This window comes from Salvelinus namaycush, chromosome 3 (genome assembly GCF_016432855.1).
Source record: "Salvelinus namaycush isolate Seneca chromosome 3, SaNama_1.0, whole genome shotgun sequence".
NCBI lineage: Eukaryota > Metazoa > Chordata > Actinopteri > Salmoniformes > Salmonidae > Salvelinus > Salvelinus namaycush.
Genome location: NC_052309.1, coordinates 77,194,128 through 77,214,589, shown reverse-complemented (window position 1 = coordinate 77,214,589; position 20,462 = coordinate 77,194,128). Strand labels below are relative to the sequence as shown.

General features: G+C 43.4%; 4 protein-coding genes across 12 annotated transcripts; 2 read left to right on the top strand and 2 right to left on the bottom strand.

Annotated features, from left to right (window-relative positions):
- Positions 1 to 956: 956 nt before the first annotated feature.
- Positions 957 to 9,263, bottom strand: LOC120039236 (bifunctional arginine demethylase and lysyl-hydroxylase JMJD6-like). The gene is made up of 6 exons (XM_038984718.1): positions 8,826 to 9,263; positions 7,064 to 7,452; positions 6,663 to 6,949; positions 4,212 to 4,347; positions 2,917 to 3,055; positions 957 to 1,757 (listed from the first exon to the last, which is right to left on the bottom strand). The coding sequence occupies exons 1-6, from the start codon at positions 8,952 to 8,954 to the stop codon at positions 1,626 to 1,628; spliced, it is 1,212 nt and encodes a 403-aa protein (XP_038840646.1). The 5' UTR covers positions 8,955 to 9,263; the 3' UTR covers positions 957 to 1,625.
- Positions 8,692 to 10,885, top strand: LOC120039292 (methyltransferase-like protein 23). Of its 3 annotated transcripts, none has more exons than XM_038984758.1 (5): positions 8,692 to 8,902; positions 9,841 to 9,945; positions 10,066 to 10,300; positions 10,386 to 10,470; positions 10,555 to 10,885. In XM_038984758.1, exons 2-5 carry the CDS (start codon positions 9,862 to 9,864, stop codon positions 10,712 to 10,714), a joined length of 564 nt encoding a protein of 187 aa, XP_038840686.1. In that variant the 5' UTR covers positions 8,692 to 8,902; positions 9,841 to 9,861; the 3' UTR covers positions 10,715 to 10,885. The 3 variants fall into 3 exon arrangements, with proteins under 3 accessions (XP_038840686.1, XP_038840669.1, XP_038840677.1); XM_038984741.1 differs by having other exon boundaries at positions 10,066 to 10,318; XM_038984749.1 differs by having other exon boundaries at positions 8,692 to 9,087; positions 10,066 to 10,318.
- Positions 10,884 to 14,029, bottom strand: LOC120039250 (serine/arginine-rich splicing factor 2-like). 6 transcript variants are annotated; one of them, XR_005475366.1, is made up of 5 exons: positions 13,398 to 14,029; positions 12,786 to 13,080; positions 12,149 to 12,297; positions 11,602 to 11,671; positions 10,884 to 11,205 (listed from the first exon to the last, which is right to left on the bottom strand). XR_005475366.1 is itself a non-coding variant. In XM_038984719.1 (3 exons), the coding sequence occupies exons 1-2, from the start codon at positions 13,784 to 13,786 to the stop codon at positions 12,801 to 12,803; spliced, it is 669 nt and encodes a 222-aa protein (XP_038840647.1). In that variant the 5' UTR covers positions 13,787 to 14,029; the 3' UTR covers positions 10,884 to 11,671; positions 12,786 to 12,800. The 6 variants fall into 6 exon arrangements, 3 of the variants coding, with proteins under 3 accessions (XP_038840647.1, XP_038840656.1, XP_038840653.1); XR_005475362.1 differs by having other exon boundaries at positions 10,884 to 11,671; XR_005475365.1 differs by lacking the exon at positions 12,149 to 12,297.
- On the top strand, positions 11,361 to 20,361 carry mfsd11 (major facilitator superfamily domain containing 11). 2 transcript variants are annotated; one of them, XM_038984714.1, is made up of 14 exons: positions 11,361 to 13,099; positions 14,683 to 14,857; positions 14,971 to 15,026; positions 15,476 to 15,583; positions 15,744 to 15,823; positions 15,930 to 16,026; positions 16,145 to 16,203; positions 16,397 to 16,556; positions 16,878 to 16,918; positions 17,016 to 17,081; positions 17,268 to 17,393; positions 17,543 to 17,717; positions 17,989 to 18,124; positions 18,317 to 20,361. In XM_038984714.1, the coding sequence occupies exons 2-14, from the start codon at positions 14,762 to 14,764 to the stop codon at positions 18,476 to 18,478; spliced, it is 1,362 nt and encodes a 453-aa protein (XP_038840642.1). In that variant the 5' UTR covers positions 11,361 to 13,099; positions 14,683 to 14,761; the 3' UTR covers positions 18,479 to 20,361. The 2 variants fall into 2 exon arrangements, with proteins under 2 accessions (XP_038840642.1, XP_038840634.1); XM_038984706.1 differs by lacking the exon at positions 11,361 to 13,099 and adding an exon at positions 14,299 to 14,503.
- The last annotated feature ends 101 nt before the right edge of the window (positions 20,362 to 20,462 follow it).

Below are 20,462 nucleotides of genomic sequence, written 5' to 3'. Positions count from 1 at the left end.
ATTTTTTGGTTTTTTGTTTGACACCCCTGATCTACAGTATAGCCGTGTAATGTCAAATAAATTGAATAGTTTGATTTCATTCATCTTAAAATGTTGATTAATATAGCAGCAAAGGGCACACTTTTACACAAGAGACAATAACGATTGTTATCATACAATTTTGAAAATTGTGTGAGTAACCCATACGTAATTAAATTAATCCCGAGTGGTGCAGCGGTCTAAGGCACTGCATCTCAGTGCAAGAGGCATCACTACAGTCCCTGGTTCGTATCCAGGCTGTATCACATCTGGCCATGATTGGGAGTCCCATTGGGCGGCGCACAATTGGCCCAGCGTCGTCCAGGTTTGGCCAGGGTAGGCCGTTATTGTAAATAAAAATTTGTTTTTAGCTGACTTGCCTAGCTAAATAAAGGTTAAATATAAAAATATATATAATAATAATTAAAGTCATAGAAACATTACATAACCAGGCAATATTGTTGTTTCTTGGGTGGAATTTTGTTGTCGATAGCCCAACATTCATTTGTGGCACCTGAGAGTGATAATCTTACCCAACCTGGAGCTAAGGGAGTGTAGTATAGGCAATTTCCTCCTAAAAGGTCAAGCTTTTGAATGTCAAGCTGAACCGGCTAAATCTAAGTCAGGGGGGGATCCCTTGGCCTTCACAGTTGTTGATGGATGACTTGGGCTAAGTCTTGAAAAAGCTGTTGTTTCACTAGACATGTGTGCATTAGTCTGCACTACAGATGCCAACAGCAGATAATTATGACATGAAAGAGAAATGCCACTATGCAATCTTTTCATTGCTTTCTAGATCTGTTAAATGGTCTTGACTGGATTATGGACTGTTGATTTGCTAACGGTTTAATTTAATTAACTGAAACTGAATTAACTGTATTAATTGCAGTACATACGCATACCAGTTCAACTGTTACTAGCAAAAGAAGCCCAGAGGATGAAAGCAGAAATGTTAAATAAAGAATCAGTGGCTTTTTTGCAGACTAAGAAGGCAGCATCTCCCTCCACCCTTACCCTGTCATACAGTATCAACTTATAAAACTCACAGTACACTTTAATATCTAAAGATGGTCAACTCTGCCATGATAAAACTCAACTGGCATCCCATGTACTGCAAAGTAAAGTCAATCCAAAGCACATCTATCCATCTATCCATCATCTCACTGTGAATAGAAAACATTTCCCCACTGAGCAACATAAGACCATGGCACTGTAGAGGAGACAGGCCAGCCTGATAGGCTCCCTGCCTCAGCCCCAGTTCCTGGTGTACATCAAGGCATAAGCCCACCTCTCTCCAAAGGTCAACACCCCTCCCTCGCACTGAAATACTGCTCTTCCCACACCCCACAAGCAACAGCAATATAGATTGACGTTTGACTAGAAGCTGAGCGGTGGCAGATAAATCTCCAAGAGGTCCGCGCCTCAGGGGGAATCTCCTTTATCACAGCCTAAGGTTAGGCTGGCCCTCTTATCTATCCAACAGACTGACAGAGGGTCACCAGACTCTCCTTTGGAGATACACAAATGAAAACAAATAAATTGGCCGCTCTTCATGCGAGAGTCCCCCTGGGTGTGGCCTTTTGGAGAGCCGGGGCGGAGCGAGGGGGTCACCGGGAGGAGCTGCGCTCTTTGCTGACACAGTCGTCCTTGGTGCTGCTGTCTCCGTTGGATATCATGCCACATGTCTTCCTCTTCTTCCGCCTGTGAGACATGGCGTCCCCCTCCGAGCCCGACTCAGCCTGCAGGGGAGAGGGGCAAACCAGAGAGGCGGGGGAGGTCTTGGATACATCTCTCCATAGAACATACTACATATCTATTACATTCCATTTACATAATAGGGGGGACTAGGTGTCACTGTCCCTCATACACACTGTCTACTCACAAACACCCGTTCCAATTTAACATTACCAATTTAACATGCTATATACAGACAATCATCTGATGACAGTAGTGTTCTTGTTCAACCAGTAGAATACATTACATTACATTTTAGTCATTTAGCAGACGCTCTTATCCAGAGCGACTTACAGTAGAGTGCATACATTTTATTACATTTTACATACTGAGACAAGGATATCCCTACCGGCCAAACCCTCCCTAACCCGGACGACGCTATGCCAATTGTGCGTCGCCCCACGGACCACCCGGTTGCGGCAGGCTGCGACAGAGCCTGGGCGCGAACCCAGAGACTCTGGTGGCGCAACTAGCACTGCGATGCAGTGCCCTAGACCACTGCGCCACCCGGGAGGCCCTTAACACGCTCCTATATAGAATACCTAAGTCAGCAGAACAGAATATTCTCTCCAGGGGGAAGGCAGGGCCTACCAACCATTACACAAGGGTAACCCCCAACCTCCACCCAACAGCCCAACCTGATATGGATGTATATGTAACTGGAGGGGCATGCTGTCCACCAAGCTATTCAACACCAGTTCCCCCAGTTCCAGAAACCCAAGACCCGTGGACACGTTTCTGTGACCCAGCAGGACAACTTAGAGGGAACAATATAACCTTAACATGAAAGACATTATATAGGAGCGTGTTAAGGCAGGGGTGTGTAATATATGCTCATAGTAACTTGTAATTTCTTCCATCATCTCTGACTGCCTTCTAAATGTAATATCAAGGCATGTTGTTGCCTGCATGCAGTAGTGAGAGAGACAGGACCTTTGCATTACAGCCTTTCAGAGTGAGGGGAAGTGTGTGGCTATACAGTACGTGTGGCCGTTTCACATGCACATGTGTGGCAGACCCCGTGACATCTGCCCGCATGTGAACAGGTGCCTGCTGCCCTCTATCTTACACAAAGCTCAGGGGTCCCTAGAGTAGGGGGCTACTGTATATTCATGTGTGTGAATGTCACACTGTATGTGTGTTTTTTGAGGGAACAGGATGTACCTCTGAGTCTGAGTCAGAGGAGCTGGAGGAAGAGGAGGAGGAAGAGTCACTGGAGCTGTCCGAGGCGATGCCAGTCGATTCCTGGAGGTCCACTTTGTCTGCCAAGGTAGCCATGTCTGGCCTCTCCTGCTTCAGGATACTAAAAGAGATTTTATGTATGACAATAAATACCCTCCTTGTGGAAGTTAGTGGATCTGGGTGCAAATATATTAGAACATTATCATTAAATACCATGCAAAGGAATATCAGAGGCCATTCTTCTACAATGTATTTTCCCATTGAGGTACCTACAAAGGTAGCTATGGGTGACATTTTTGCAAAAACTACTATAAACCTCAATCTGGCAGTATGATTTAATTTGAAACATCTCTTCAGCGAGGTCCATTATAAGGAAGCGACTATTTATGTATTGCTTGGTTATCAAACTCTAGTTAAATAATCACACAATATAATGCACATTGTTGAAGAAGCTACAAATTAAATTACGCTGCCAGATTATAAATGAGTTTGCAGTAGTTTTTGCACAAATCAGTGCCCCTTTGGACCACGAAAATGTTGCCCGATGTATGGACTGGGGCTTTTGGTCCTCGCTGCTCCCGGGTCTCGTGGGTGGGGAAGAAGCATCAGCACTTGTGCCTTTGCACCAGGACATCCCAGGCACTCGTACCCAGAGGTTCAATGTGGATGCCAGTGCCAGAGCGGGAAGGACCCATTCTTTACAGAACCTGCCAACACACTTTTTATTGGTTCCCATAAGTTTGGAAGCCCAGAACCAAATCTTACATGAATGCTGCCCTCTGACCAGGTACTGGATTTGATGGGGGGGGGGGTGGTCGTGAGATGTTTGGCCTAGTGCGAGTGACAGAACCAGGGCGGATCCTATAGACCAGATGTATTCAACTCTTACCCTACGAGGTCCGGAGCCTGCTGGTTTTCAGTTCTACCTGATAATGAATTGCACACACCTGGTGTCCCAGGTCTAAATCAGTCCCTGATTAGAGGGAAACAATGAAAAAACGAGTTTGGAGGCTCTAGAGGTTCACATCCCCTCTTTTATAATCATCTCGGCCATCTATGGGCCAAACTAACCCCTTCCCATCCGAAAATTCTAAAGATGTCAGGTGAAAGTTCACCCCTACTAAATCGTAATTGGTCCAAATAAACATTGACGCAAAACCCAGCGTGTGCAGAATTGTTCCTCATATTCCACAGCCTCCCGACAGACAAAATATTTTAAAGTTTCTTCTTTCATGAGGTGTTCCTACAGCTGTGGGGGTTCTGTTAGGAGTGCTTACCGATACCACTTCCTTGATAACTTGGGCCGGCCCCGCACAGTTTTATGCCACACGATGGGGAAGTTGGTGGTGCTGGCAAAGTTCTGAGTGATAGCGATGGTGGTGTCCATGTTGAGAACCACATGCCACCAGCCTCCTAGAGAACAACAGAGATGACCAGGATTAGGTTTCGGATCACCAAACCACAGAAAAGAAAACACAGAATGGCCCAAGTACAAAAATACACCATCTGACCTTCTCACATGGCAGAAAACATACTCTGTCCGAGGACATTTTGATGAAAATCTTAGTTATTAGTTTACAAGACCTTTATGGAGTGGAGGAAGAGATGGGTGGATAGACAGAAATAGTAAGGTATGGATGGACATCTTCAGAGGAGACAGAACAGCCTGTCCAACAGGGTTCTGCTCTTGAATCAAACACACTCCCTCACATACACTCTCTCAGCCATCAGGACCTAATATTCTGGTCTCCAACTTGAGTAAATAGGAAAAGTTCAAGATCTGGACCAGATCCAAAGGAAACAGAGTTTAATCCCGTCTTGTCAGTCAGTTAACGCAGGAGGATGCAGGGTATTAGGGTAGGTCAGTAATACTGGATTAACCTCTGCAACCATGTCGATCACTGAGCCCTACAGTAAGTGTGGTTGTAAACAAGGTGGTGGCTACACTTCATGTTGATATTCATGGAGGGATCTAGCAGAAACTTGATAGCTAGGATAGCCCAGCTACATAGTGAAAAGCTGTGAATACACACATGGCATATCACCGGAAAGTTAATTACATACAAAATGGATCGCTCCTACAGACAGTGAGTCATGTGGCTGTGGCTTACTATAGAAAGCAGGCAGAGAGGCATCAAGTTACTGCTCGATTAAACGTTAGAATGGGTAAAACGAGTGACCTAAGCGACTGAGTTTGGTATGATCGTTGGTACCATCAAATCAAATTTTATTTGTCACATACACATGGTTAGCAGATGTTAATGCGAGTGTAGCGAAATACCAGGCTCATCAGTTCCAGTATCTCAGAAACTGCCACCCTCCTGGGCTTTTCACGCACGACAGTGTCTAGGGTTTACAGAGAATGGTGAGACAAACAAAAAACATCCAGTCAGCAGCAGTCCTGTGACCTCTCTCATGGATGAGAGGTCGAGGGAGAATGTGAAGAATCATGTAAGCTAACAGGCTGGCCACAAACAGACAAATAACGGCGCAGTACAACAGTGGTGTGAACGTCATCTCAGAGCGCACAACTCTTCGGCCCTTGTCACGGATGGGCTATTGCAGCAGACGACCAGAGGGTTCCACTTCTATCAGCTAAAAACAAGACGACGCTGCTGCAGTGGGCACGCGATCACCAACACTGGACAATTGGAAAGTGGAAAATCATTGCCTGGTCCTACGAATCCTGGTTCCTGTTGCGTCATGCTGATGGCAGAGTCAGAATTTGGCGTAAGCAGCATGAGTCCATGGACCCATCCTGCCTGGTACAGGCTGGTGGCAGTGGTGTATTGGAGTGGGGAATGTTTTCCTGCCACACGTTAGGGTCCCTTGATATCAATTGAGCAACAAATGTTTCCGACATTTTGTAGAATCCATGCTCCAAAGATTTCAGGCTGTTCTGGAGGCAAAGGGGGGGTCCAACCCAGTACTAGATGGGTGTATCTAATAAACTGGCTGGTGAGTGTATGACATACATATACACACACACACACGTATACACACACATATATACAGTACCAGTCAAAAGTTTGGACACATCTACTCATTCAAGGGTTTTTCTTTATTTTTACTATTTTAGGCTATCTTCAGTATACCACCCCTACCTTGTCACAACACAACTGATTGGCTCAAACACATTAAGGAAAGAAATTCCACAAATGAATGTTTTACAAAGCACACCTGTTAATTGAAACACATTCCAGGTGACTACCTCATAAAGCTGGTTGAGAGAATGCCAAGAGTGTGCAAAGCTGTCATCAAGGCAAAGGGTGGCTAATATAAAATATATTTTGATTTGTTTAACACTTTTTTGGTTACTACATGATTCCATATGTGTTATTTCATAGTTTTGATGTCTTCACTATTATTCTACAATGTAGAAAATACTAAAAATAAAGAAAAAACCTTGAATGAGTAGGTATGTCCAAACTTTTGACTGGTACTGTATATATACGTATATGTACATATACACACAGCTATAAATTATGTCTTCACAGCACATAACATTGGTATTTCACTTCTCATCAAAAACCTTTCATACTCACTGTATGTTCTGCCCTACTTTTATATAATATATTTCTTAACTAACTGAACCCTGGCCTTTTCAGATCTTGACAAATGATTCAAAATCGCTGAAGATTAAAACTACTTCTCTCTCTCCAGTCAAACAGTATTCAAAGTGAAAGACAGACCAGACATCTATAAAATGGCAGCAGTAGCCCACTGACCAGGGACAAACACAGTCTCCCCTGGTCCCTGCAGAATCTCCAGGGGTCTGAACTCAGCAGGCCAGGTTGGCTGCTGGGTGCGTGGGTACACCACGTTAAACCAGGTGATGGCCTCGTCCTGCTGGTTGCCCCCGTCCTCCCGGGTCACCTTGATCAGCTCCCGGGGCGTGTGGGTGGGGAACAAGCACCAGCGCTTGTGCCCCTGCACCAGGGCATTCCAGGCACTCGTACCCAGCGGGTCAATGTGGATGCCAGTGCCAGAGCGGGCAGGACCCATTACAAACCATCTGAGAAAAAAGACAAAAATAAAGGGACATGTGTTAGAGTTAGTTCAACTTCACAGAACATACAATAACATTGCAGCTATTTTAGTTAACAATGTTACTGAGAATAGCTCTTACCTGTAAGGAGGCCGGCGCTTCTCCCCGGCGAACTGGAAGAGGTCGTCCCTAAAGTAAACTGGCACCTGATAGTCCTCCAGCAGTTTATGGCGCTTGGCGTGCTCGCCGTAGCTGCTGTCGAAGATATAGAGTGGGCTGTCGTCCTGTGTGGACTCAAGGTACTCCACGTAGTACTTCATCTTCATCTTCACAGAGTAACCGTCGTTGTCCTCACCACACTTGAACTTCTGGTTGCGGTACTTACGTTTGAGGCGCTCCATGGTCCACTTCTCGCGGGCGGGCCAGGTGTCCTGACAGTTGAGCAGCACCACAGGTTTGTAGGGCCTCTCGAAGCGCTGGATGAACTCCTCTGCGCTGAGACGCAGGGTGTCCACACGCTCAACATTGTCCTGTGAGACGCATATGTCATTTCAGTTTGTGTGTGTGAAAGAGAGAGGGTTGAGGGCTACATTTCATGAATGTACGACTACTTTAATCAATAACCTTTCTACCAATATAAATTACGTTGTACTGAATTCAAAGGGAATACTAGTCATTTCTGACTTAATGCTTCCCAGTCATTGGGCCTAGTATTGGTCTCACGGATTGAGGTTGAGTGTTTTACAGAACTGCATCACAATAAAAGATCAACTGTTTTTGAATGCAATGCAACCAACTGGAACATTAAGGAGTTGACTCAGAGGAAGACCATTTGATATAGTCTGATCTGGGACAAAGGGAATACAAAAGGTCATGTGCATTTTTGTTCTGCTTTTACATGGAATGACGGTGTCTGAAAGTAACCTTTTTAAAATGTATTTAACTAGGCAAGTCAGTTAAGAACCAATTCTCATTTTCAATGACAGCCTAGGAACAGTGGGTTAACTGCCTGGTTCAGGGGCAGAATGACATGTTTACCTTGTCAGCTCGGGGATTCGATCCTGCAACCTTTCGGTTACTAGTTAAGGTTAAGTTCAGAAGCTCAACCCCAAAAGAGGAATGAAACAAAAATGCTGAGATGAGTTGTTAACCTATAGGACAACTCTTGAAACTACCTAAGCTTCGAGTGTCATGGGTATTCTTAGCAACCCAGAGCAGCCCTTCTTAACTCTTGTGATGAAAACAAATCTCCTGCTGAACCACTTGGCAATAACCCAGTGTCCCACATGGAGCAAAGAAAATGCCCTCCAGTGGGCTTATTTCAAACATACAGTTAACAATGAAGTTGGTTGTAAGATCAATGCATTATCAATCATACATTGTTGTAGTGATTGTGTCAATATAACAGTGTTTTATCAGAACACACTGTGGAAAAGGTATGGGCTTTCCTAACCATGGTAGTTGTTTATCTCTGAGGACAAGGGCAATAATTCCTACAGACATAATACAATTACACTCTTCTTATAAAATATAAACGGTGGATCGAGGTGGACAAAAATACCATCAGCTGTCATGGGTCAGTAGGCTGGCTACCTGTTGGTGGTGACTGGCTAATAATCACATGTAAGCCTCAATGAAATACAAATGTAACAATGTCACGATTTCACAAAAAATTCACTATACACCGTCAAACTAATGTGGTCAATAATTAACGGAATGGGCTGTGGCACACAGTGTTTGAGTCCAGACTGACCGATTTGACAGTTGCGCCAATGAAAACCGCTGGTGCGCTGAAAGTGCAGCAGCAGCCTACGTGACCATCGGCACTGGTTTTGTAAGGTGAAACGTGTTGAAAGAGCTAACATGGCTAGCTAGCCTAGATAGCTTGCTACGGACAGTTTACCTTCACTGAGCGGTGTGACACATCGAAAGTCTCGCAATAGTCATGTTTCGTCCAGTCTGAAGAGTCCTTCAGCTCAGGTCTGGCGCTCCGCTTCGCCTCTTTGATCCTCTTCTTACTTTTATGGTTCATTCCTGCGAATTTAGGGACTTGAGTTAGCTAGCTAGCTAGACTGGGGTGCATAGACAAACACATTTGCTAGCTTGACTTGCTAGTAGTGAAGCGAACGTTAATTGAGTGGCTAGTCTGGAGTTAAAGTTAAACGGTAAGCAACTTCATACGAGTACTTTGTTGGTGTTACTGAAACACGACACGTTGGCCTTAAAATTAAGATTCTGTTCTAAGATCACTTTTAATAGCGAGGAGGAAGCTGCCCAGATGAAATTAGCTAAGCAGCTAGCTACAACAATGCTCTCGCAACCAAACCCGGGGTCCCTACAATTTGAAGGCCGCCCACCCTGAGCCGTAGGAAGCTCGTTGGCCACATAAGAGCGAGCCATACATCCGAGAAAACCGATTGGATAAAATGTGGAATAGGCCTTCCCACCAGTCATTAGCACATGTCATTGGCTGTATACGTTCTAGTTTTCCCCGTCCTCCAGCAGACAGTCGCAAGCGTGTCTGTTTTTTTTGTTGAAGAGACGGGTTTTATGATAGTGAACGTATTGTTTTACCACTGAATTTATTTACTCTCACAATTGGGATGGTAAATGGAAAACAGAGCAACGGAAATATCCAACAGTGCAGAAATCGTTCACATTCGAAGATTACGAGGACCCAAAGTAACCACTGAATGTTTCCATCCCTGAGGTTTTTGCGCACTTTCTCCACACTTTTGCCATTTGGAACCAGCGATGTTTCTGTAAATAATATTGTTCGCCTACAACTGCATTGTGGTAATTGGCCCTGAAGCCCGCCGAGTTCCTTGGAGAGGAGTACAGAAGACAGACTTTTCTGAATCAATGGAAGTTGACATTCATGTGAACCGTAATCTTGTCGTTTCTCCCCTCTGTACTAGGTCCTTGATCCACAATATGGGATGCATGCATGGCCCTGTGCAGTGGTATTAGCACAATGTGTGTGGACACATAGGGAAGAGCTGATGCGCAAAACAGTGCTTGAGGTAATTTACTGAACCAAACTAATTCACAAGCAGTCTACAATTCACTTATTTACCATGTAAATGTGTAACTTGATTCTAAAACAAACTATTTAATCAGAATGCACTGCTGTTTGTTCACAGCTTGGGGCTGGCGTGAGTTTACCTGGTGTGGTGGCAGTGAAGTGTGGGGCACAAGTGATCTTGTCAGACAGTGCAGAACTTCCACTGTTTCTGGAGAACTGTAGGCGCACCTGTGAAGTGAATTTACTGCCCAATGTGCTTGTGGTGGGTATTACCCGGGGAGAGGTCTCCCCAGACCTTCTGCTCCTCCCTCCATTAGACATCTTGGGATCAGATGTTTTCTATGAGCCTGAAGGCGAGTTCAGACTGACCGGTTAGTATGGAAGAATTTGAGCAGATTGTTCAGATCTGTAACTCAACTGTGAATTTACAACTTTCAGATATTGAGAATGTCCTGGTGACCATCTCCTTCCTCTTGAGAAAAAACCATGAGGCCCAATTTTGGACAACTTACCAAGAGAGAAGGTATGCCTTTCAGGACCAGTCCATGGCTGTCAGTCAATGTCAAGTAAACATTACTCATTTTGATTCTTTATCTTCATGTTTCAGTGCCGACTGGTCCATAGAGGCATTGCTGCACAAATGGAACTTGAAGTGTCTCAACATTCCACTGGAGAAGTTCCATGCCAACAAAGATCAACTAGCTGGGGCAACACTTCCTGGAAGCCATAATGTACAAATGATTATAACCGAGGACAAGGAAAGCTGAATGAAAAAGACAAAATTGTCAACTTATCCTTCAGTTACTGCCAGCAAGGCACAGTTAAAGTCACCAAATAGTCAAGACCCAAGGGTTCAAAACTCAATGCATTATAAAATAGTTTAAGTTGTATAGTAGTGTTCTGTTAAAGTTTTAGAATAAATTGATAACCCAAATGTTTTAGAAGACTATTTTTATTAGCTTTCACATTGGACACCTATACAGACTCTTGCAAGGGGGAAAAGGAATGCACAAAGGGCAAGACAGAATGCATTAAACAAAATTAGCACACCATACTTAGTGCTCTGAATTAGAGAACATTTTAACTTGTTGAAAGACAGGCATTCTACCGATGGTGAATTTGTAGCAGCCATTTAAGTTGGCCACCATCACAGCATTGTAGCCACAGGGGCATTCCGGAGAACACTGGAAACAGCCAAGCACTGCAACACGCCACCTTAACAGCTAACCAGCAATACTCAACTGCTACACAACTGCGCCTAGTGCACAAAAAAATACAGGAGAGAAGATTAGAGTCACAATGAAATTAAACAAAGCTACATGGCAAGTTGACCTGCAAGTAAATCTGTGCCTAGTTCTTTTCATACTTATTCTAAAAGCCCTAGCCATTTGAACTTCTGTAATGGCCTTCATGAAACCCAAAATAACAGTTGTAAAGGCTAGGCCATCAAATCTTCACTATGACAGTTTTAGATAACTAAAATAGCCATGCAGTCCAGCAAATTGAAATCCAAGCAGTTTTAGACCATCTACTGCAAAAGCACATTAAGTATAGTTAATTTTGTTAAACATTGCACAACAAAAGACAAGCAGTATGGGCAAAACATTAAAAAAAAAGAATACACAAAGCCTTCTGATCAAGATACAACAATAACCTTTTACACAGAAATCATTGTATGGACAGGGTCCTCAGTCTGAAGTGTGACGTCCTCATTGGCATCTCATCTGAAAAATGTTTGAAAGACAAGAATGTAAGAAACGGGTGTTGGAAAACAAATAACTCAATTTTGTTTTCAACCTCTAGTAATGAAGTGGCGACGACTTGTTAACTACCACCCCTCCCTTCAGATAGACATGGAGACACCTCCAGGCCATATGTATGGTGTAATCAGCTGGCAATGTAATGCCAACTTCATGTGCATAGCACATTTCCCCCATATTAGTAGGAAACTAGTCTACATTTGAAAGAAAGAGCCAAATCAAAAGCTATGCAAACCCATTCCTGAGGGTTAAAATTTTTGGGTTCAAGGAAGGAACCAAACGTCGAGACGCCCGGGCTTCACAAAAATGAGAAATCTTGTCATGAGAAACCAGTCAGACAAACCTTGGTTCCCTCCTGAGCACAAGTCTTTGCCCCCAAAAAGCAGAGAGCATGACCTGGAGGACAATGCAAGGCTTCTGTCCATTGTCCTGCAGACGTACCTCAACACCACCCCAACACTGACTGCAACCTGCAACCGGCCTGCTCCATAGCAACCCCCACAGCAGCAGGTGCCCGGACAGCTCACACACCCAGCTCACTAACTGCTCATACTGCCTCAAACTCCTCTTTTGCAAACAGGATTCCGCAGCTTGGAGGAGAGAATTCCAGATTTTTTTTATGAACATTTTATTTTTATGTTAAAAATGTATTCTCAAATGCCACATATGTACAATGCAAGAATGGACCTAAATTTCCTCTACACTGATAATGAACTGGAACATTGGGCAGGACAGAACAAAATTGTGAAAGGAATAGTCCAAAATCCATCAAATGTGGGTTCCTGGCAACCACCATATGGGACAGTTTTCCATTCCTCTTTGCCATGCCCAGTGTTACAGTAATATGCATAACCACTTTGAGGAGGAAAAACATAAAGCAGTTCACATTGTCAAGACATCCCACAACCAACCCCCTTCTATTCAACCACAGATAACCATGGAAAAGGGACACTTAGTGCAAATCCATCCCACACATCACCCCCATGCTATTCATACAATCTAGTGTAACGCTAGACTTCACCTCAAACAATTTACAAAAAGGTAGTGTTAAGGTCCCATCTCCTTGCCCAACACTTACCATTTTGTCAGTCATCTATGGGGTTTCAGCTCCATTCTCCCCAGGTGACTTGGGCTGGCTCTTGGATCTTGATCTTGATGCTCTTTCCGCAGGGGTGTGGCTCCTGGAACGGGACTTTGACTTAGGAGACTTGGATCTGGAGCGGGACCTGGACGGGGACTTCACCTTGTCTCTCTTGGGGGAGCGAGACTTGGAGCGAGAGTAGGAACGAGACCTTGATCGGGTGTTGCGGGAGCGGCTGCGGGAACGAGATCGGCTTCTGCTCCGGGATCTGCTGCGTCTCCGACGCCTCGGACTGGTGAGGAGAAACGAGAGTAAGTTCGTTATGTCGCGGTATCGCCTATCTAAAAACAGTTGTAAACGTAAGGCCACAACACCCTCAAAACGCTGCTAAGTTACCAGGTCAATGAACCATGCTTGTAATGGTGGCTGATTGACGCTACATAATTGAAACAAGGGCCATAAAGGTACCGTTGCAACATTCAAGTTCCCAAACAAACACTATACATCATGGCTAACGTTAATTCAAAAATTATCACATAGCTAACAATGAAAAACGACCCAATCGAAGGAGAGCTAGAGCAACTACTTAACCATGTGCTCAGCTCTTACCTCCTACTTCGTCGGCCATCACCCCCGTACCTCCGGGGTGCACCTCCACGCCGACGGTCACCACGATCTCCACGGTCACCACCGCCTCCATGATGAGAATCTGGGGGACGTCCGTAACGGGCCATCTGGACTCTTAGCTCGCGTCCGTCCAGCACGGCACCATCCATTGCGTCCATCGCATCCTCTGCGTCCCGCTTGTCATGGAATCGCACAAAGGAGAACCCTCTGCTCTCTTTCGTATAACGATCTCGGGGGATGTAAACATCTCCTACCCTACCATACTTTTCAAAGACACGGCGAAGGGTCTCAGGTGAGGTTCGGTACGTCAGATTATCAACTTTAAGAGAAGTCATGCCCTCAACATCGGGCGGGGGCCTACCATAACTCATGTTGCAGATAGCGCCTTAGTTAGCCTAGCTAACAAACACGCAACGGTACTACCAGAAAATGTGGGTGAAAGGTCAACACCCGCTTAAAGTTTTTGATTAAAATGATCGTACTTAATCAGCCTGCTCGCAATATGTCGAGTTTTTCTTTAAAAAATGCAATATAGCTTTCCAAATTTATGACGATTTCCTTAGCACCGACCATTTGTTAGAACGAGATGTTGTCCCTTGCTCCTCCTCGTTGAATGAGGTTGACGAGTAACGCTGCTGCGTATTTATTTGGAGGGAAAAGCAACACATCTTCAAATTACACATTTTAAAATCCTAATTCAATGCACCAAAATATATTATATTATATACAAATTACTCGGAGGGGACACAAATGGAAAATACTTTCAATTTAGTAATGTTTTTAAATTTTTTGACCCGGAAACGAGATTGCCGTCAGACTATAGCAAATAAACTCAGTTTCCCAGTGGGCTTTGGGTTGTACACCTTAAAATGTCAGCTGACTATCTCACATGACGAACAGTTTTGGTCACTGTGAAAAATATTCAAAGACCATTTTTACACTAGACGGGAGAAAAGTATCGTAGCCTAGTACATTATTGTTGGATTCTTTCTAGGATTTGAGTCCATATGGTATCTCCACAAGTCGTTATTGGTTTGCTAACTATGTAGCTTGCACAAACAAGGACTATACAGTGCAGCACCGACTCGGTAAATTGTTTTCTTCTCAAGTGGCTAAACAGACTAAAGCAAGGAAATACTTACTATAGTGATTATTTGGTAGCAGATTTACCTAGATATGTAGTGTCTTGACAATAGCTAATATTCATAGTATAGCATCCTTTCTACAGATTTGTCGCCAAGGTTGTTTTGATTCTGTTCTTTTTCAGATGAGCTGTGGACCCCTTCAGAGGTTTTTTAACTAACCCATTTCGTCAAGTAATATTACAGTGACACCCTGCAGCAAGCATGGGTCCAGAGGGAAAGACACTCTTGAACATCATAATCCTGGGTTTTGGATTTATGTTCATGTTCACTGCTTTCCAAACATGTGGCAATATAGAGGTATGGTTAAACTGACAAATGATACATACAAATTCAAGCCACACAACTGCAGGGAACCTACAGGGGAAGTTAATATTGATGGTGTCAATTGTTTATGTCTCATGCTTTTTCAGCAAACTGTGATCAAGAGTTTCAACAGTACTGAATTCCATGGGAGTGGATACACAAGGTAATTCATTATGATGCTGAAATACTGTGACTTTGACTTATGTGGCTCCTATGGTATAGATTAGAACTGTTGGAAAATTGTAACCCTGTCTCTCTCTCTCAAAGAGGTCTCCAAAGGTAAGTAATTGAATCTGCCCACTTGAGGCAACAAAGTTGACTTTCAGTTCTCTACAATATCCCAGTTTCCTGAGGTATTTCGTAAATAACATGCATATGACTGTGGTGTTGTAGGGCCTCGTCTGTGATTTAATTGCTGCTGTTGGCCTTTATGGACATCTTAATGACACCACCCGTGACAGGCAAACACCAGGCTTTTTTTTATTCAAACACATCCTTATTGAAAAAAATGCCTGCACTTGTAGCCATGTTGCTAACATTTTCTATGAATCTAGTGGTATTACATTGGCGCAATATCATCTGATTCGTTTTTACATGTGTCTTTACATGTAGCATGGCCATCATCTATGGAGTTTTCTCTGCATCCAACCTGATTGCTCCCTCAGTAGTGGCTGTTATAGGACCCCAGTTGTCCATGTTCTTTAGTGGACTAGTATACAGGTGAGCACACTCTTTTGACCTTTCTTTAAATCAACCCACTGTAGCCTATACCTATTTACAGAACTGTTTATTTATCTATTCTCTCTGAGTGTGCATAAAGTACTTGTTTTCATTAGCTTATTCGTGATGTTAACACTGTCCAATGTTTTATTTCCATCAGTGGATACATTGCCATGTTCATCCACCCCTACACTTGGAGCTTCTACACAGCGTCTGTAGTTGTTGGAATAGCAGCTGCAAGTAAGAAGACTGTGTTATTCTTACTTGAGAATTAACGACTTGTATTTCCTATCACCACATAACCCTCTTTCTTTTCTCTTTCAATCTCTTTCCATCTGTGGCCTAGTATTGTGGACAGCTCAGGGGAACCTACTCACCATCAACTCTACAGATGCCACCATCGGCAGGAACAGTGGTATTTTCTGGGCCTTGCTACAGTTCAGGTACTTCTTCTTATCAGCATAACTGTATTGATTGCATCACTGTTTACCACATCTTGTTTACTCTGGTACTGAATCCATGGTGTTGGACTGCCTAACATGTATCTATCCCATTTTGCAGCTTATTCTTTGGAAACATGTATATTTATTTTGCCTGGCATGGCCATGTTCACATATCAGGTATGTCATCAGTTTTGGTTAACTTTTTACTATAACAATGTAGCTATCTTTTGAATGTATTCTACTTAGATTCATGAGTCCTTTCCCCTTTCCTTTTTATAGTATCTAGCATTCCATAAGTTCACTTGACACAATGAGGAAATCTCATTTTGGCCATAAGTTGCTGACGCGTGCTGTGTGTTTGTGTGTCTAGACAAGGATCGCCAGACGGTTTTCATCTCTCTCACAGTCATCAGCCTGGTGGGCAGCTTTCTGTTCTTCCTGATCCAGAAGCCGGAGCCTGAGGCCACACCCTCCGAGGCGTCTGAGTCACTGCTGCAGACTGAGTCCACAGAGAGCACCTCTATCGTCGTGTGAGTGCAGTCTGCAGACAGGCTGGGATGGAAAACATGGTCTAGGTCTAACGTTAGAGTAAACTAGCACAAGAACATTTTTCCTTATCTACCTTTTATTGACCAGAATTACGCTTGTTGTCATGCATACATACACATGTCAAATATTGATATACTAATAGATATGCCATACAAATGGTGTTTGTGCATTCTGTACCTGCTGTTGTATGTAAGGTACTTTGTATTCCTCCATAGGCCTGGGTTGAATCTGGATAATCCTGTATTCCTTTATGTCTGGAAAGGCTGTACGTAAGTTTATTTATGGATTTCTCTTCCTTGCAGAGCGACTCCAGGTCTCGGTTCCCAGGCTCTGGATGCTTTCAGTGAGTCAGAGTTCATTGGTTGCTTCTTACTTCAATCTGTCATGTCAGCAACAAAGGCTCAGAGCTCAGCTGACTGATATGTGCCCTCTTCTTACAGAGAAAGCGTTGCAGTTGTCTGTCACTAAAGAGATGCTACTGCTGAGTATCTCCATAGCATACACAGGTGGGCAAATTCATTCCAAATAATTCAGGGAAAAAATGGTTTGGGCTATTTCCAATATGAGGAACTTCTTTCAGTGGATGCCAGTATAGAAATATAAACGGCTGCATATTCAATTGACATTGAGTATGTTTGAATGCATAACCATAGGTTCTATGTGTGTAACTCTTGCTCCTTCCCCACCTTCAGGCCTAGAGTTGACATTTTACAGTGGGGTATACGGGACATGTATAGGAGCCATGACTCAATTTGGGGATGACGCTAAGAGTCTGATTGGTCTCTCTGGCATTTTCATTGGCCTGGGAGAGATCCTGGGTGAGTCAAAGTCATTTTTTATCTTCAGTGCTGTTTCGGATCACATGATACACGTGAGGTTTGGAAAGCAGATAAACTGGTTGACAGGAAGGGACTGATGATTCTAGGAAGTCAACGCTTCTGTTTTTGCTGTGCCTCTGTTTGTCCAGGAGGGGGCGTGTTTGGGATGCTGAACAAGTGCAACCGGTTTGGGAGGAACCCGGTCGTGCTGCTGGGGCTGATCACTCACTTCGTGGCCTTTTACCTGATCTTCTTGAACATTGCCAGTGATGCCCCTATTGCCCCAGAAGAGGGCACACACCTGCAGGCATACATCACCCCCAGGTACACAGCAGGGCTTACTCAGTTGGCCCATAAAACAATGACCATAGATTACTATTACAACAATTCTACGTAGTTTGCATAAGAATATAGCAGGTCAGGACATGAGCATTATGTTAAGTGTAGCAGTAGTGCATAATTGCATTTGAACTCTATCGGGTTACTGCAGATTGTGTAAGGTTTCATGTCTGTATTAACCTGGGATGTTGTCTGTTCAGTGTTGAGGTGGTGTGGCGTTGCCTTAATTGCTTAACCTGTTGTGTTGTTTGTTCAGTGTTGAGGTGGCTCTGCTGTGCAGCTTTCTGCTGGGCCTGGGGGACAGCTGCTTCAACACCCAACTGCTGAGCATTGTGGGATTCATGTTCCGGGAGGACAGCGCTCCTGCCTTTGCCGTTTTCAAGTTTGTTCAGGTACATTGATATCTGTTAGGCCTACACACACGATATGGTTTGCTATCTATGGTGATAATGTATTACTCTGAATGATTTGAAGAAATATAACATTGAGCTATTTGCTTGGTATATCCCTTGATGATTCCCCATACTTGCTAACCACAGTTGCTGTATTACAGTGGTGTAACTTGGTGCTCTTGTCCTCCACAGTCCATCACTGCAGCCCTGGCCTTCTTCTACAGTAACTATCTCCTGCTGCACTGGCAGCTGCTCATCATGGTTGTGGTGGGCTTCCTGGGCACGCTATCCTTCTTCGTGGCTGAGTGGGTGGTGGTCTCCAGCCGACGGGACACTGACTATGACAGCATATGACAACCTATGGGAGGAGGGGGTCACGGTGAGAGGAGCTATTCACAGCTGGACGGGTCATCCGGGGAAGAGTCGGTGTAACAGCTTCCTATCAACCTAGCTATCCTCTGGAATCCTTCAACTGACAGTTTGACTGGCCCACCTCAGCCCCAATAAGCAGACTGTAGTAACGCTGTTTTAGCACAGTCATTCACAGCTCTATTGATTCCAATAAGCAGAGACTGTAGTAACGCTGTTTTAGTACAGTCATTCACAGCTCTATTGATTCCAATAAGCAGAGACTGTAGTAACGCTGTTTTAGCACAGTCATTCACAGCTCTATTGATTCCAATAAGCAGAGACTGTAGTAACGCTGTTTTAGCACAGTCATTCACAGCTCTATTGATTCCAATAAGCAGAGACTAGTAACACTGTTTTAGCACAGTCATTCACAGCTCTATTGATTCCAATAAGCAGAGACTAGTAACACTGTTTTAGCACAGTCATTCACAGCTCTATTGATTCCAATAAGCAGAGACTAGTAACACTGTTTTAGCACAGTCATTCACAGCTCTATTGATTCCAATAAGCAGAGACTAGTAACACTGTTTTAGCACAGTCATTCACAGCTCTATTGATTCCAATAAGCAGACTGTAGTAACATTGTTTTAGCACAGTCATTCACAGCTCTATTGATGTTTGCCTTTCAAGTGGAAGATACACTTAAATACTGTATATTTTACTTTACTTGGAGTGAATCAGTTGTGCACAGAGGAGCCTTTATTTTCATGTTCAATGTCATTCACTGTGCTTCTGTCTTCATGTAGATGTTCAGCTGGTTGGGTTCAATGTGCAGCAGTCATTGACTAAGGCTTGGCTAGACTGCTATTCCTAGCAAGGTTTCCAGTCTCAACATGAATCTTATTATACTACTTAAATTTGATAGAAGAAGAAAATGTAGTACAGTCGATTCTTGATAAGCGCACATTGGAAATGTACAAACTCTGTTTACATGCAGCACAGTTTATCAATTCAAATACACTTTTCACTTCTGCATGCTCAGGTTTAGTATACATATTTAGAACACTCCCAAGCCATTGCATTTATCAGGACTCCACTGCATCTAGATTTCTTGTAAGATGGCATTTGTCATAAAGGGAGAAATTATCAAGACGCAGATACACTAGCTTATTGCAATTTAAATTATTTTTGTTATAGTGATATCTGTACGAAATTGTTGAACAATGCTCTAAATGTTATTTCTTTGTCAATATTTGCATCACATTTTCAGAGTATCTGTAGTATTCCATAGGTTTTGTCAAAAGTGGGATCCAAAAGGCCATAGTGTATTGAGGATGATGGCATGGCTGTTGGATGAATGGTGTATTACAAAATGTAGACCAGAATTTTTATGTCTAAACTGCTCTAAGTTATATTGCTCTGTTAAAATGTCACATTGAAGAACTCTTGAGCTTATGAGTTTATAAGGCTATGGTTTTATTTAGAACTCACATTGAAACAATGGCCTTTGCACTCTGCAAACATCAAGCATTTTTTGTTCTACATTTTCATCATGCAATTTCGATTGAGGTCACAAACTGTTTACAGTGTTTGTGCTCCTCCTTGCCAAAAATGTGTAGTCTAATTCATGAATCATTTCATTCATTGTGTGGATTGCTTGATGTAGAGTTCAGTTCTGTGACACATGAAAAACTGAGTTTGAAGATTGTTCAGAGCCAGAGCTATTGGATGTGAGGCAATCAATGGGATTTTGAGGGAATAACTATGTGTTTTGGATTATGAACTAGATTTTATACTTGAATGTAGTTACTTAGAAAGGCACCAGGATATGCACGCTTGTTTTTTAAACATTTTTATTATTATAAAATTGTTATTTTGAGCCTTTTTTTCGTGTCCGTATGCTCCTTTTTGCCTACCTGGGGTGAGAACAGGTGATGCTTTGCATACTTTCTCAACAACACAACCCTTGTCCTACCTGATGAGGATG